This window comes from Pongo abelii, chromosome 1, assembly GCF_028885655.2.
Source record: "Pongo abelii isolate AG06213 chromosome 1, NHGRI_mPonAbe1-v2.0_pri, whole genome shotgun sequence".
In the NCBI taxonomy this organism is placed as follows: Eukaryota; Metazoa; Chordata; class Mammalia; order Primates; family Hominidae; genus Pongo; species Pongo abelii.
In genome coordinates, this window is record NC_071985.2 from 225,806,244 (window position 1) to 225,823,637 (window position 17,394).

Consider the following 17,394-nt stretch of genomic DNA (forward strand, 5'->3'; position numbering starts at 1 on the left):
CCCCCTTTAAGTTTTATTTCCATTCTACTTCTCCAGGGACTTTATACTAAGATGATACATTTTATGCTTGAAAGTCTAGTGTCCGCTTGACCTTTGGTACTTCCCTGCGACAAAAAGCGTGTGTATTGAAATCGGGCATGTGGTCATTTCCTTTAACAATAAAGCTCTAAGTATAGGAGAAATGTTTTTCTCAAATTATAATTATTAGAGCACAGTTAATGAAAACAACGAAATATTGTAAATGTTGATATAATTTTCATTTTTGCTTAACATTTATTGGAAATAAATTGCATGGTTTTTTTTAAACACGTAAGTAAAAAAATGTCTTTTGTGACCATACATCCCATTTTGCGGACTATGGTCTTACACATCTTATATGCCAGGCCCAATTCTGGGCACAGGGAGAGTCAAGGAAACCCAGGCCCCCACAGGAGCTGGGCTGGTGGTGTGGAGAGGGCTAGCTTAGGAGCTTGGGGCAGGAAACCAGGCTGCACATTGCACTGGAGATTGAATGATGAAAAACTTGCTTGTCCTTGCCCTCCAAGGGTTTATCATCTGAGATCACATGATAAAGCAAAACAGCCCCCTCCCCACCCCCCCGAAAAACAAAAAACCTGCAAGAACTAAAGAAAACCCTCTGCTAGCTCTTGTTATTTAGTGTGTTCATAGAGCAGTTATATTACTCTGGCATACTTTCTAATTTTTTTTTTTTGAGATGGAGTCTCCCTCTGTCACCGAGGCTGGAGTGCAGTGGCATGGTCTTGGCTCACTGCAACTTCTGCCTCCTGGGTTCAAGCGATTCTCCTGCCTCAGCCTCCCCAAGTAGCTGGGACTACAGGCATGCACCACCATGCCCAGCTAATTTTTTTTTTTTTTTTTGTATTTTTAGTAGAGAAGAGGTTTCACCATGTTGGCCAGGCTAGTCTCAAACTCTTGACGTCAGGTGATCTGCCGGCCTCGGCCTCCCAAAGTGCTGGGATTACAGACGTGAGCCACCGTGCCCAGCCTTTTTTTTTTTTTTTTTATTTTAAAGATGGAGTCTCGCTCTGTCGCCAGGCTGGAGTTCAGTGGCATGATCTCGGCTTACTGCAACCTCTGACTCCCTGGTTCAAGCAATTCTCCTGCCTCAGCCTCCTGAGTAGCCGGGATTACAGGCATGCGCCACCACGCCCAGCTAATTTTTTGTATTTTTAGTAGAGACAGGGTTTCACCATATTGGCCAGGATGGTCTCTATCTCCTAACCTCATGTCCGCCTGCCTCGGCCTCCCAAAGTGCTAGGATTACAGGCATGAGCCGTGCCTGGCCATAAACCATTTTTAGAAGGAGTCAGGCTTTACCATACTGCCAAAGGTCCATGGCACAAAAGAGATAAAGAACTGTGCACTCAGTGCTGGCCCCTTCCACATACTACAGATAGTTTCCAGAGTCCAAGATGACAGTTTCAATACAGTGGTTTCATGGAAGGATGCTGCATAGAGTTGGTGTTGGGCACAATGTTACTGGCTTGGTACATGCACCATAGATATTTTGTTTTTGTTTGTTTGAGATGGGGTTTCACTCTTGTTGCCCAGGCTGGAGTGCAATGGCGCGATCTCAGCTCGCTGCAACCTCTGCCTCCCGGGTTGAAGCAATTCTCCTGCCTCAGCCTCCCCAGTAGCTGGGATTACAGGCGTTTGCCACCACGCCCAGCTAATTTTTTGTATTTTTAGTGGAGATGGGGTTTCACTGTGTTGGCCAGGCTGGTCTCAAACTTTTGACCTCAGGTGATCCACCCACCTCGGCCTCCCAAAGTGCTGGGATTACAGGCGTGAGCCACTGTGCCCAGCTCACACCATAGGTATTTTAAATGTTGCATTAGACTCTCAGACCTGTTATTGTCCCGCATTATCCTAAGGATGCTACTGTTTCCTGTAATCCCATTTACAGTCAAGTATCAGGGAATCCACCTGGAACCGCCAGGGTTCCCAAGGGTCATTGACCTTCCTTGCTCCTCCTTTCCATCTGAGGGAGAAAACTTTCATTGCCTCCAGATTGTGTTTCAAAACAATGGAGAATGTTCTTGGTTTTATTACTAAGTAGTCTTGACCTCTAGCTTCGTAGTTATTGTTTGGTTTGTTTCTTTAACATCTTGACATTCATTATTTTCTTCCTGGTGCTTTCTTAGGCAGTTGATTCCTTCACACACCAGCTCTCCTGACTTGAAGCTACGGAGATGCATTTAGATCAGGTTTCTTGCATGCTGCTGGCTTTATCTCATTTACAGTATCGCATTTCTGTTGCCATACACTGTAGGATCTGGGCCTCCCCACAGCTTTAGAACAATTAGTAATTGAGCAGGAAGTGTGTTTTTATTACAGTGGCCTTTGGATTTTGATTTTACAATCATGCAGTGTTTAGCAGAGAGCAGAGGTGGGCAAGTGGCTCTCTCAAACACATTTTTGACAGAGAGAAGTCTGTTGTTTCAGCCACTTGGCTATCTGTCAGCGGTTCTCAGACTTCCCCCGTGTGTGGGTTGCCTGGCAACCTGGGGCTGGAGCAATCAAACCGTGGCCAGTGCTTCTCCAGCCCAGATTGGGAGATGATTTATTGGTGGAACTGTAAGTACAGTAAACCCAAGCCTCAGAAATGGACCTTTTTTCTTTTTTAAACCAAGAGTTTATACAAACCATATCAAGGCAAAAAGAGAGGGAGAATATAAATTAGAGAGTTTTGTTGTAAACATTTTAAATAATAAAATTAGGGCGTGTAATGAGCTTGTTATTATCTATCCAAATATGTATAAGTTAATATTTTTACTTAGTTGGATTATTACCTTTTTTTTCTTTAACTATTTTACTGGAACACTCAACATTTTAAAAGTTAGTACTTTTAAACGCTAAATTTGAGTACTTGTGATGCCATCTTTCCACTAAAACCTCAGGCGCAGAGAGTGTTCATGGCTTGCCAGAGGTAAACTGTGAGGCCTTGGTAGAATCAGGCATAGAATCAGAGCCCAGCTCTCCTGATGCCTATGTTCCTGGTTTACTGTGGTGAGCACAAAATGCTGATTGCTCTTTCCCTATTTTTTAAAATTAGCTAAAAAATCCAGAGACCCATCTATATGGGAAATCCCTATACCTTCTGCTCCGTTTTGCTGTGAACCTAAAATTGCTCTAAAAAATAAAGTTTATGAAAACATTTTGAAAATGCAAAGATTCTGCCTTACTATATGCTGTTGTAACAGATGTTTTAGTAGGTCTCCCTCTTCGTATGTATATACATCTTTTTAACTGAAAATTATCCTATATTGACTTTTTTCCTACAGGAGTGAGATCTGCCTGGGCACAGTGGCTCATGCCCATAATCCCAACTCTTTGGGAGGCTGAGGCAGCAGGACTGCTTGAAATCAAGAGTTCAAGACCAAGCCTGGGCAACAGAGTGAGAACCCTGTCTCTACAAAAAAAATTTTTAAAATTAGCTGGGCATGGTGACTGACACATACCTGTAGTCTGACCTACTTGGGAGGCCAAGCCAGGAGGATCATTTGAGCCCGGAAGCTCCACGTTACAGTGAACTGTGATCATACCACTGTAGCCTAGGTGGCAGAGCAAGACCCTGTCTCTAAAAATAATTATAAATAATAATAAAAGTGAAATCTAACAGCACTTGTTGAGGTTTCTCCTTCATAGCATCTCAAATATCACAAACGAGGATGAAAAGGACTCTATTTCTGGGGACATACCGCATGGGGGTGAGGGGATCAGAAGTCTCAGCCTGGCTTAGCAGTAACCTGAGCATTTCTTTTTGTAAAATTTTAGAGAAATACTTTGAAACTCAAACTCCCCTCTGCATGCAGCCCATTGTATCCAGCTGTGTATGTAAATGAGCTATTAGTATGTTTGTATTCCTTATAAATATACAGATCTAATCTGTTCGTGTGTGTAATTTACACACAGCTGTGTTCATGCTCCCGTATTACCAATATTTTCAGCAAGAGTGAGGTATCATGGGAGCACTATTGTTCCAAACAAAAGCCAGCAGCGTAGCCTTGTGGTGGGGCCCATTACCAGCCCCTGATCTTGGGACCCTCCCTTGGGAGACTCTCTTGAAAGTCACAGCCATTCTGCATGGGGTAGGCGGGAGACCAGAGTGCCTGTAATAGAAAAAAAAACAATGATCACCTGTTAGACAGGGATCTGCATTGTGACTGAGGTTTGGCTTTTGTCATTGAAATGCTCCCTCCACCCCCACGCTGGACTACATTTCCTAAAGGGGTCATTGATTTTCCTTTCTTCTTTGAGATCATTCTTTAAATGAACAGAGTCAAATTAGGAACCCAGTCCCATGTTGTATTGTCATGAAGGGGAAACAAAATCCAGGAGCGCCTCCTGTATCAGGAGCTGAAGGAAGGCCCTGGTGCTGGTCGGGGTCTTCAGTTTCCCTTGTTTGGGAAGTGGGGCAGATCTTAAGAACTTTGGCATTTGGTCAAGTTCTTCTGGAAGACAAGTTTTATGTAATTTGAAATAACGGCCCTATGTGTTTTTATTTTAGGAATTTATGATATCGTTGCCCATGATTCTAACAGTATAGTTATTTTGCCTCCCTAATAGAAAACTTGGAGTGCTTTGGATGTTGCAGTATTTTACGAAAAAAGAAGTTAGGATTATTCTAGACCTGTGCTTTCCAATATGGTAACCACTGGTCTCTTGTGGCTGTTGAGCATCTGAAATGTGCTGGCCCAAGTATAGATACACAGTCAGTGTAAAATACACACTGATTTCAAAGACTGAGCAGGAAGAAAAAGAATGTAATATATTGATTACATGTTGAAATGATAATTTTTTTATCTTTTTAGTTAAATAAAACATTTAAATTAATTTTACCTGTTTCTTTTTAAAGTATGGTTACTAGAAAAGTAAAACTTACATTTTTGGCTTATATTTCTATCGGGCAACCACTGGTCTAGATTCCTTTAATTACAGTTTTTGCAAAAGGTTTTCTCACGGAGGATTTCTACTTTTTTGTTCCCTTGTAACTTCTAGACAATCCACATTTCTTTTTTTAGCTTATTTCTCTTTCCTCCTGTGTTGAGATCTACTTTGCCAAGGAAAGGTGAACATTTTAATGACCTACTTAGGAGCCACTTTACGGGGGCATTTATGTAGAGACTGTAGGGTGATATTGTAGGGAGAGAAGGAGCCTCCCATGCCCGTTTGGATTCTGTTATGAGTGTTGGGTTATTTTTATTTATTTATTTATTTATTTATTTATTTATTTATTTGAGATTGAGTCTTGCTCTGCCGCCCAGGTTGGAGTGCAGTGGCACAATCTCAGCTCATTGCAACCTCTGTCTCCCGGGTTCAAGCAATTCTCCTGCCTCAGCCTCCCAAGGAGCTGAGATCACAGGCACACGCCACCACGCCTGGCTAATTTTTGTATTTTTTGTAGAGCTGGGGTTTCACCATGTTGGCCAGGCTGGTCTCAAACTCCTGACCTCGTGATCCGCCTGCCTCAGCCTCCCAAAGTGCTGGGATTACAGGCATGAGCCAATGCACCCGGCCGTGTTGGGTTATTTTTAATTTGGGCGTAGCTGTGTGGCCATAATTGGCAAGAGGCATTTGTCTGGCACAGTCTCTACATCTGTTAATGCTGCTGCTTAACTAGCCAGTTCTCATTTGACTTGAAAGTGCATTGATGCATGCTTTCTGATATTTGCCCAGTGGCAGTACTTTTTGTTGGGCCTGCAATAATGAAAGGACTTCAGTGTACCCAATGTAATTATCTAGACCCAGAGGGGCACTGACAGAGATGTATATATAGGATAGCTCAATGGGCTGTGCTAGTGGGTGCAGTTGCTATTTAAACCACCAACATGAGGTCATTTTCCCATTGGGCACATGGTCTTTGAATGAAAAATGGAGTAACTTTTATTTGATATTTGAGACCTCCTGGGAAGGGTTTTTGGCATGCAGGTGTGTTGACAAAGGAAATCACTGGCTCTACTCTGGATGCTGAGCTGGCATCACGGAGGGGGTGGTGTAGTTCCTCTAGTGGGTTTGAACAAAGAACATCTAATGGTTTTGTCAGTAGTAGTTAGAGAGTTAGAAACTTAACAGTGCAATGAATATATATTAAGAGACGTTGAGTCAAACTGGAGAACAGGTGATGAGAGGTCAAATAGCCTTGGAGGAACACTAAGCCCGATCACCTCCAGATACGTTCTTGTACTGAACCAGTGGTTGTCAAGCACCTGCTATATGTTGTCAAGTGCTGTTCTAGGTGCTGGGGATATAATAGTGAGCAAAACAAAGGCCCTTTCCTCATATATTCAATAACGTAGCCTATATCATGTCATCTAATCATATCACATGGTGATGATAAGAGCTAGGCCTTAAAATGAAGCAGAGTAAGGTTATAGAGAGTGACAGGCATGCAAATTGGGGAAGCGTAATTGGAAGATTGCTTACTTGTTTGCTTAAAATTAATAGTGACTAACAGGTTAAAGTTTTTAGTGGTTTTAGTAATGAATCTTGTATTAGTTTCCTATCGGCTGTGTAACACGTTACCCCTGATAATAAAATTGGCCCAATTTAAAACAATGATGATCATTTATTATCTTTCAGTTTCTGTGGGACAAGAATTTAGGAATGGCTCCACCGTGCAGTTCTGACTTAGGTTTTCATGAGGTTGCAGTCAAGTGATAGGTGGTATTGGAATCATCTTGAAGGCTTATTCACTTATGAGTCTGGGCTAGGAAGACTCAAATGGCTGGGGACTAGAATAGCTAGGGCTTCTGTAGCACCTCTCCATCCCTGATGGTGTCTCCAGCATGGTGACTTTAGGCAAGCCGGACTGTTTAATCTGGCAGCTCAGGGCTTCAAAGACACGTGTCCAGAGAGGGAGAGCCCAGCAGAAGCTGTGTTGCTTTGTATGATGTAGTCTTAGAAGTCACCTGGTATCATTCTGTCACATTCTGTTGGTCAAGACAGTTAAAAAGGTCTACCCAGGCTCAGGAGGAGAGAACAGAGAGACCCACCTGTCAATGAAGGAGTGTCATTATCACATTGTTAGAGCATGTGGGATGGAATCTGTATTGCAGTGGCCACCTCTAGAAAATATAGTTTGTCACAAATGTAAAGATTTTGTGGGTATGTGTGGTTTGATTTGTTGGTGTAACTTCAGTTAAATGATTTATGGTCCTCATCAGTAATATGAGGGTTTCAACCAGCGTAGTTCTCTCAAGCTTCTTTCTAGCTTTATCATTCTCTGATTCCACTGATAGCGCAGGTGTGGCAGGGAGTGTTGAGTTGACAGCTGCTCAGCTTTTGTAGACATTTCTGGGCACATCATCAGAAGAGTCAGCTGGGACATTGAGGGGCTGTTGGACTCTTGCTGGCCTCACACACTGAAAGACCTGGCACTTCAGTCACCCTTTGTGTTATGTTTCTATAGCTAATCTTAACTGGGGGTTGCTAGTGGTGGGGTGATGGAATAAAACAATGATTTAAACCAGGAGCTGTCCATTATCATGATACTCATGAACTAAGGAGGGTAGAACAGCCAGGCAGGATTATATTAGATCTACCTTCCCAAGTGCTCCTTCTCATTCTCTTTGGCCTTTGGAAGATTAGGAAAAAGAGGAAAAGAAAGGAAACAGAAAAGAGAACTCTTTGGTATTACTCCTCTGTGTCAGCTAAACAGCTGCCATATTTGACCCTAGAGAGGACTTCTTTTAGAAATGAATGGACTGTTCATTCTTTTAGAAATGAATGGACTGTTACTCAGGGGGCTTGGATTTGGGATCCTGTTGTAATTACCATAGAATCTTCTGGGACTAGCCTGGGAAACAGGTCTTTTTTATGTGTGCTGAAACTAGGATTTATTTCAAAGACACATGTCCAGAGAGGGAGAACCAAGTGGAAGTGGTGTTGTTAGATATTAAAGGTATTTAAGACAGTTGACAAAACGTATCATGCAAAACAGGATGTCTTTTTGGAAATAGTTCAGTCCTCCTCTTGTGTCTATGTAGGACCAAGAGGCTACCCTGCTTTACTACTGTTCCATTGTTAAGAGAACCAGGGACATAGAAATTGAGGCTTCGAAGATGGTGGAGGCCTAGACACCCATCTTGCACCCAGGAACACAGTAGTCCTGAGATAGGGCTAGTTACCAGTACGGGGGATGTAGTTATTTAGTTACTCAACCATGCCAGGTTGTTTGTGGGAAAATTTTTCTCATGGATATCCAGCATACAGCATATAATCTCCGACATGTGCTTTTATTTCAAGAGTTTAAATGTGTATATGTATATGTGTATATATATGTAAACTTTCCTTTAAAGTATCTTAAGAAGTACCTTAAGAAGTATCACACCCTTTATTCCTCTGAGATGAGTAGATATAAAACAGTGTTTTTCTGCACTGAGAGTCCAAGTAATTAATCCTATTTTAAAATATTATTTACTTCTCCATTCTTCTTGGAAAAAAAGAAACAAATCTAACATTGATTAAAAATTTTGTTTCCATCCTACCAAACATATATTGTGTTTCAGGGAAAACTCTAGGACCAAAAACAATACCCATGCAGCCACCCAACAGTTATCATATTGCTTGGTTACAGTTTGCCAGGCACTCTGAAGATTACACAAGACATGAAATACTCAACTCTTGCTGGAAAGGAATACACAATTTGGTGGAAGATCTATAGACCTTTTAATGGCAGAAGTGCTTATTCTAGTCGTAAACAGGAATTGTTTTTCAGAGAAGGGAGAGACAGCAGAGCGGACTCTGTGTAGGGATAGAGTTGAAACTGGAACACGCTTTGCACAGTGCCTTGTGCTGTGCTCCTTGTTCACTCAGTGCCTCGTGCTGTGCTCCTTGTTCACTCAGTGCCTCGTGCTGTGCTCCTTGTTCACTCAGTGCCTCGTGCTGTGCTCCTTGTTCACTCAGTGCCTCGTGCTGTGCTCCTTGTTCACTCAGTGCCTGGTGCTGTGCTCCTTGTTCACTCAGTGCCTGGTGCTGTGCTCCTTGTTCACTCAGTGCCTCGTGCTGTGCTCTTTGTTCACTCAGTGCCTCGTGCTGTGCTCTTTGCACAGTGTGTTCACTAGAATGAGGGCTCAATGAATGTTAGTTGAATTGATGTATTTGAATAAGCAGAAGTGAAGAGGGGACATTCTAGGTTGGGTAAGAGAGAAAGGCATTGGTAAAAACCCAGAGAAAGGAATCAGGATGGAGTACTGCAGTAACTAACTTCACTACATGGTGGTGTAGGTGATTGGGAACCCAGTTGTGGAGGCTGTTAACTAGCAGACCGATAGTTTGGACGTACTAGGAATTGTCACAGGTCTTCAAATAAGAGGATGCATTAATATACAGAATTCCCAGAATTGGAATGTTGGGGGGAGGGGTGTGGAGACACACTGAGGCCAGGGAGGAGACCAGTGCAGTCACTGGCATGACGTGGCCCTGTAGTTGGCAGAGCCCCTGCAAAAACCGAGGAGCATGCCCAACAGGAAACTCCATGAAGAATAAATCTAGAGGGCATGGTGACTGATGGAAGGAGTGGGAATAGACAGAGAGCACGCCAGGCACTTCTTCTAGGAGAACTCTGCTGCAGCTGACAGAAATAGGGCCACAGGGAGCCAAGAGAGGGCAAGCTGGCTTGGGGAGAGAGAAGCTGGGGAGATTTGAGGTGCTAGGCCCATGAGGTTAATTTTAAACTTTATAAAGTAAAAAAAAGTTACAGTAAGCTAAGGTTAGTTTATTATTGAAGAAAGGAAACATTTTAAATGTTTAGATTAATTAAGCAAACAGTGTTTATAAGACTACAGTGGTATACAGCAGAGGTCCCCAACCTTTTTGGAACCAGGGACCAGCTTTGTGGAAGAAAGCTTTTCCATGGACTGGGGGGAAGGATGGTTTCAGGATGATTCAAGTGCATTACATTTATTGTGCACTTTATTTCTATTATTATTACATTGTAATATGTAATGAATTAATTATACAACTCCCTATAATGTAGAATCAATAGGAGCCCTGAGCTTGTTTTCCTGCAACTGGACAGTCCCACCTGAGGGTGATGGAAAACAGTGACAGATCATCAGACATTAGATTCTCAAAAGGAGCACGCAACCCAGATCCCTCACATGCGCAGTTCACAATAGGATTCGTGCTCCTATGAGAATCTAATGCCGCTGCTGATCTGACAGGAGGTAGAGCTCAGGCAGTAATTCAAGCTATGGGGAGCATCTGTAAGTACAGATGAAGCTTTGCTCACTTGCCTGCCGCTCACTTCCTGCTCTGTGGCCCAGTTCCTAACAGGCGATGGACTGGTAGTGGTTTGTACCCTGGGGACTGGAGACTCCGTCTTAAGGTATATGCAGGAAGAAGTTTTGCTTGTTCCAGTAGTTACGTAAGGGTAATAAGCCTGCACCTCAGTTGGTATTTGGAAGACAAAGGAATGCCTGGAGGGGCCTACCCAGTGTGGCTCTGGGTCACCCTATGGCATCTACGGACTTTAATGGCATGAGTTAATACACAGAAGTACTTAGCAGCTCACACTCACTCTGTTACCATTGGCATGGTTTTTGTTGTTAGAACTGGACTTGAACCTGGCCCTGATGATGATTAGATGTGGATGGGCCAGGAGATTTAATTTACCTAACCTTTAGTTTCTTTATCTGTAGAATGGGCCCGGTTACACTTACCTTGGAGAGTGTACTGTGGCAATTAGCATACTTGTGCCACTGCCACTACCACTTCCACTCTGCACAGAAGCCTGAAGGCCTTGGGGAGCTCAAGAAACACTGAACTATTTCAGTCAGTTCTCTGGGTTCATGAGTTGCTGCTTTGAGGAGGATGTGGCCTGTGGGCTGTCAGTGCCCAAGTTGGGATGGTGATGTCCTAAAATTATGGAGGATGTTAGTCTGAATAGAAAGTGTAGGTGCAAGTCTGAGCTAGGGTAAAATGTCAGATCTGGAGAGAGATTTGAGAACCATCAATAAAAATGGGATGATTATTTTAAATTATCCCATTTGCTGCCTTTAAACTCTAACTAGTTTCATTAAACTATTAACTGGCTCTCCTGGAATAACACTAGTAAGTGCAAAGTGTTTTTAAAGTGGAGGCAGAAATCGGGAGCAGCCTATACTGGAAATTTTGGAAATGCCCCTCATGGCTTGCTGGCAGGTCTCCTCTCAGGCAAATTGGTTCTGTTGCTATTTATTGAAAAAGTAGTGCCTTACTCAAGTCACCCTTTCATTAAAATGTTAAATATGTAAAACCAAAACCAAATGATACATCTCCAAGCAGTATCAACAGTAAAGCTCCAGAAGGAAATATGTTTTAGATATGGGGTGACAGGATCTGTAACCAACAGGATGATACAGATGAAGTACAGTTCTCATGCAGTGGTTTATCAGTGAGAGCCAGCATTATGTAATGCAAACGTTTGGAAAGGCTTTTATTTCTTCTGCCTGGCATCCGTGTTCCCTTTTTTCACCCTACCCCTCCTTACTATTTAACATTTAGGACATGTCTTTTTCGTCTGCTGCTCTGTGTCTTTAGTGGAGCCATGGGTCTGTTCCTCTTACCCACTGCCTGTGTGTCTCCTGGGGGGAGCTATAGTTTGCTTACTTGCAGATCTGCCTGCTTTTCTGTCCCCTGTGAACCAGTAAGTTATTAACATAAAATTTTGTGCAGAAATCAGGATAAAACAGAAGGAGCCATTTTCACAGTAGGAATCATTTTAATACCTACAGTGTTTTCCAAACAGTTATGTAAGAGGACTGAGTAGACGTCGCTTTTCAGAAGTCATGGTGAGTTTCTGACTGTGATACACTAGTTAAAATTCACCAGAGGGAGTTAATTTTGAAAGCTCTCGGCCAGGGGTTAATGCAGAGGTATCTTTTAGCCATTTTTGTAGCTTAGCCCCTGTCTTCTGCTCTCTTGCTACTACAGATAGGGGTCAGGTCCAGCACCTGGGATAACGCCAGAATGAGATGTGCTGGGAGTTTCATGTGTAGATGAGGGGAATTCGCATACCTTACCCTCTCAGGGTTTACTCTCAGCCCAGTATTCTCTATCCACACATAGATTTTTTTGGGAAACAATATCTTGGGATGCAAACACAGGCAGCAGCCACATCATCACATCCCTGGTCTGCACCCTTGGCTCCATTCCTAGGCCCACCACAGCTCTGAGGCTTCCCAATTTTTTACACTGGTCTCCCTTGACCCTCGCAGCCTGGTTTAAGGATTTAGTGATACATGGTTACTTTTCCCACCTATAAGATGGGAATAGTAGTAGCCTTTGCCTCATAAGGTTGTTGTGATGATTAAATGAGCTAGTGCATTAGAGCCTTTAAGACAGTGGCTGCCACGTTATAGCGCTCGGTGTTCACCATTTTTATTGTTCTAGGGTGGTGTTTCCCTGCCTTTCTCATACCATGACGCGTGTAAAAATTAATGCCGTTTGTACTCATCAGTAGGTTAATGGTGATGCTACTTGCACCAGGCTCACCTGCCATCCCAAAGGTGGAGAGGTGAGGACCAGTATCTAGGCAGACCAGTGAGGCTGAGCCACAAGGCTTGGGGGACTATGACGGGGTGGACTCAAGCAATTGCATGAGGAACTTTGAACACATTAATTTAATGCATTTTGACGTGGTTATTTTTATTTTTATGTTATTGTTATTTTTATTCCAATATAGCTGTTTCTAAAGTGGCTATGTCTAAACAGCCATGTCAGAATTTCCTTTTTGGAACAGAGGAGCAGACTAGATCACATGGCTTCCAAGTGTGAACCTTGTGTTCTTTCCACTGTAGCAAAAATGCAAAATAGAGCTTTCCAGGTTCTATTAAAACCCAAGGCTAGTAATGCTGGGTTCAGGTAACTTACTTTTTTAAAGCCAGAAGTTAAATTTTCTCTACTAGGGACTTGTAGGTAGGTAACTTTTGATGGTGATACGAAATTCAGCTCAGTAGTGGAAAACTATAGCAGTTTATCTAAAAATTAGAGCACAAAATCATAAACGTAAGTTGTAACACAAAGCAACAATCTCCTTGCCATAAATAAATATTTATTTATATTTGGATCTCACCTGGCTATGGGGATACAGAAACAGAAAAGGACTTGTTTTGTGTTTCCAAGGAGCAGCACCTAGTTGGGTTGGTTGGGCATGAACACACCAGAGAAACAAGTGCCAGCATCCCAAGATCCTCAGTTTGTGCATCTGAGAGTGGGCAGGCTATGAGCTGGGGAGCATAAACAGCTGAGCTGCCCAGCGCTGGCAGCAGTGGCCAAGTCAGTGACTCGCCTTCTACATTTCCTTCCTCCTTTACCCTTGGCATCCTGCTATTCTAATATCTATACACTGGGAGTGATAGAAAAACTAATGGACACAGAAATAATTCATGAGACCTTGAATTTCAGCACTGGAAATGCCGAATTTCAGCTCAACAACTAGAAGACTGTTAAGAAACAGACTGTCTCCATGAACTTGCATTTAGAGGCTAATAGGGCCTGTTAATTTATAAGTCAATAGTGTTAATTGTTAAAGTCTTAAAAACTTCAGGGTCTTCATTTGAAGAGAGATGAATTTATAGAGGGAAAGGAGACAGCCACAACAGAAGTCTCTTTCACGTGTGACCCCTTCCAATCATTGACTACTGTGAGTGGTCGTCTTTGTTTCGATTTTCAAGGCTACTCTACATTTCTGGTAAACCACAAGCTAAAGGCTGGTCTCTGAGAAGCAGATGTTTTGCTGGTTTTGAGGCCTTGTGGCTTTCCATAGAGAAGTAACAGTACAGGCCACATGAAGCTTTTACTTCCTTTTTTTTTTTTAAAGTGGGGCCAAGGGTGCTTTGCTCTTGATAGCATTATATTGACATACATTGACAGCTGTGGTAGGTCTGTGTTCACCACCAGATGTCAGATTCCTATTTCTGGAAGTAATTAGTTTGAGATACCTGTGAAACGTTCAAGTTGAGTGTTCCCAGTGGACTTGGACCATAGATTTAGTCTTAGAAATACCAGTGACAATCTCGAAAGATATTTAGAGGCAAGGGATCAGTGGAGATCATATGGGGAGAGGATATATATAGCAGAAAGCCCTAGGACAAAGCTTTAGGGAGACTCCAGCATTTAGAGGTTGAGTAGAGAATTAGGCCAAGTGGTATGAGCAAAACTAGGAGAGTTTGGCATCATGGAGCAACAGGTCAGCTCTGTTAGGAGAGTTCAAAATGGACCTTCTGGCTTTCAACAGTCCATTTCCACTGTGACCACCCTAGCCCAGGCCCTCAGCATCTCATGGTTGGTTTCACTTGTCCAGGTGCGGTGACTCACACCTGTAATCTCAACACTTTGGGAGGTCAAAGTGGGAGGATTGCTTGAGGCCAGGAGTTTGAGACCAGCCTGGGCAATATAGTGAGACCTCATCTTTAATAAATAAATAATTTTTAAAGGAAACAAAAAATGTGGTGAGCATCAACTGCCTAGTGTTATATGGAGGCACTAGGTGTAAGATGTAATTCTTTTAAGAGTTTATGGACTTTTTGGGTAAGCAGGCCTTATACAAATAAATAAACGAATGAGAGAGTAACTGGACATCTGGTTTCATTTGGGAGTAGGAGAGATTTTGAGGTGAACCTGGAGATGCCTTACCCAGATTCTGGAGTTGAGACAGAGGTCCCAATGTGGGCCAGTTGGCATTACTGGACGTCTGGCTGGAAAGGTGGGCAGGGCCAGGATCCTGGAGGGCCTTGTATTCAGGGCTAAGGAGTGTAAACACTGTCCTGCAGAGACCACCATGTTGTTCTTAGGTAGGGGCTAAGGGCCAGATAAGGTGGGACTCAGGATGAAATCTATAGTTTGGAAAAATTCCTTGGCAGAGGCTTTTAAATGGCTGGATGGGGGAGATGGTTAATAACCTAGCCTATTGGCTAGTTATTAGGAAAGAGATAAAGGTCTGGCCTGGGACTGCCACTAGCATGGACAGGAAAGGAGGGCATTGAAAGACACTTCTTTTTTTTTTTTTTTTTTTTTTTTTTGAGACGGAGTCTCACTCTGTCGCCCAGGCTGGAGTGCAGTGGCGCAATTTCGGCTCACTGCAAGCTCCGCCTCCCGGGTTGATGCCATTCTCCTGCCTCAGCCTCCACAGTAGCTGGGACTACAGGCGCCCACCCCATGCCCAGCTAATTTTTTGTATTTTTAGTAGAGACGGGGTTTTACTGTGTTAGCCAGGATGGTCTCGATCTCCTGGCCTCGTGGTCTGCCCGCCTCAGCCTCCCAAAGTGCTAGGATTACAGGCATGAGCCACCGCGCCTGGCCGAAAGACACTTCTTAGGAAGAATACTGAGGACTTCATGATTTGATGTTGGACCCGAGAAGAGGAAAGTACAGAGTCATAGAAAATGGTAACAGAAAATAGTTACCACTGTAGACACCTGCCTGCATTTTACAGAGTGTGGCTCTGAGGATTTGAGGAGGCTTAGTTTGAATTCTGGCTTTGTCTGGGAGGAGTTGATCTAGTTACCTGTCTGTGCCTCAGCTTCCTTGTCTGTAAAATGGGGATAATAATTGTACTTCCTTCTTAGGTTGTAAAGATTTCGAATTAATATATATGAGGCTCTTGGCATATAGTAGGTACTTAGTAACTATTGGTTGAATGGATGATGTTCAATGGATTGCATCACAATAAATGGAAGAAACAGGATCTGAATTTGTTTGTCCATCTCTGCCACATTACCCTGATGTTCTAGAGTCAGCCTTTCTCACATGCTGCCTTTATTGTGTAGCCCTCTTTTACTGGACCTGTTAGATGTCACTTGGCATCAAGCCCACATTCAGATTGCATGGTCCTGGCGTTCCACAGCCTGGCTCACTCCAGATTGCCCCCCCCAACTCTGTGTAGACTGTCTCCCATAACCCACCTCCCATTCTCCACCTCTGATCTTCACGGAGGGCCCGGTCACCAAGCCGCCTCCCACCCCTGCAATAGAGCCACCTCCCACCCCTGCAATAGAGCCACCTCCCACCCCTGCAACAGTTGCCCACCCCTCGTGATCTGGCTGATGTCACTGCCTTGGCGAAGGCATTCTGAACTACTACAGACCACTGCAGTCTAGCCTTCTTGGGTCCCTTGCTGCACTGATGAGCTGCACCTCACTTCTTTATGCTTGGCCAGATAACATCTCAGAATGTTCTGTAATGACTTCACACATATTTATCTTACGTGCAAAAATGAATCACAGTTCAATAAAGGTCCATGGCAACCTTTATTATCTTCCTAGACCCCTCTCAGCTAGGTGCTCAGTAAATACCTGAATACTTGAAGAATGGACTAAGCGGCAGGAATTCTGATGACTGAGGTGGAGTGTGCCAGTAGTTGAGGTCCTCATCTCATACCTGAACTGTGTCACCAGCCTCTTTAACTGGTCTGTCCCTAATCTACACTTAGGCCACACTGCCACTGGCACAGTCCTCATCCAGTCTTTTCATGGAAAGCTCCAGCTTCAGCCTTTCTGCCAGCCTACAATTAGGAACTCTTCCGAGCGGCCTGAAGGGCTCTCTGCAACCCGATCCTTGCCTGCCTCTTTCGTCTTATCTGCTGGCACTCCATTCTGCACACCCTGTCCTCCTTGCAGTTCCCAGAATGTTCTCTGTGCCTTTTCCTGGCTGACTTCTGCTGGAAGCCCTGCTGGAGCCCACCTGGCAGGCTCACACTCTTCCTTGTCACTTCCTCTAAGACATCAGCAAGCAGAGTAAGTTGCTTCCTCTTCCTAGCTCCACCCACCACCCTTTGTTCCTCTGCTGCTTTTCTTGCAGGCCCTAGGACTGGTTTGTTTACCTGTCTGCCTTCCTGGGCAGACTGCAGCTCCTTGAGGGCAGGGCCATCTTTCCGTGCCGTCTCTCCCGGTGATATGCTGTGTGCACACAGCGTAGGATGCCTGTTGATCATATAAACGATACTTTTGTCAAGTAACAAAGGTCACTCCTCCTCACACTAGAGGAGAGCTTGCTGCTTTCTTGTGCCTTGAGAGATTTTCCCTTCGAACTGTATGAATTATGTTGAAAATTGACAATGATGAGTCATATCTCAGCAAGGGTGAAATTCAAAAACGCAAAGCCTCCACTACTGGAATAGGAGGTTGCAGACTGGTCTTAAAAGGCTAAGTCTGGCCCTTCACTGAATCCGCCTGGCGGGTCTCAAACACAGGGAGTGGGAGGGACCCTCTGCCGGTGGGCAGGTGATTTATTGGCTGGGAAGCTTCGCGGTGATTTAGTTGTGAAGCGGCGCCCGGGGAAGTGCAGGCTAATGCCTGGGCCGGCAGGGAGAGGCCGCCCACAATCGCGGGCCGGAAGGGACCGCGGGGGGCGTCGGGGCCAGCCCCCCATTTCGCAGCTGACGCGGGGTGG

General features: G+C 44.0%; 2 protein-coding genes across 30 annotated transcripts in view; one reads left to right on the forward strand and one right to left on the reverse strand.

Moving 5' to 3' along the window:
- RERE (arginine-glutamic acid dipeptide repeats) overlaps positions 1–17,394 on the forward strand; it is a 466,431-nt gene that overhangs the window by 378,688 nt on the left and 70,349 nt on the right. The window lies entirely within an intron of this gene.
- Positions 8,483–17,389, reverse strand: LOC103889163 (ribosome-binding protein 1). 5 transcript variants are annotated; one of them, XM_054557053.2, is made up of 4 exons: positions 15,512–15,612; positions 12,877–12,983; positions 10,686–10,881; positions 8,483–9,082 (listed from the first exon to the last, which is right to left on the reverse strand). In XM_054557053.2, the coding sequence occupies exons 3-4, from the start codon at positions 10,712–10,714 to the stop codon at positions 8,737–8,739; spliced, it is 375 nt and encodes a 124-aa protein (XP_054413028.1). In that variant the 5' UTR covers positions 10,715–10,881; positions 12,877–12,983; positions 15,512–15,612; the 3' UTR covers positions 8,483–8,736. The 5 variants fall into 5 exon arrangements, 3 of the variants coding, with proteins under 3 accessions (XP_054413028.1, XP_054413030.1, XP_009233810.2); XR_010138636.1 differs by lacking the exon at positions 15,512–15,612 and adding an exon at positions 16,826–17,389 and having other exon boundaries at positions 8,968–9,082; XR_008525833.2 differs by lacking the exon at positions 15,512–15,612 and adding an exon at positions 16,033–17,389 and having other exon boundaries at positions 8,968–9,082.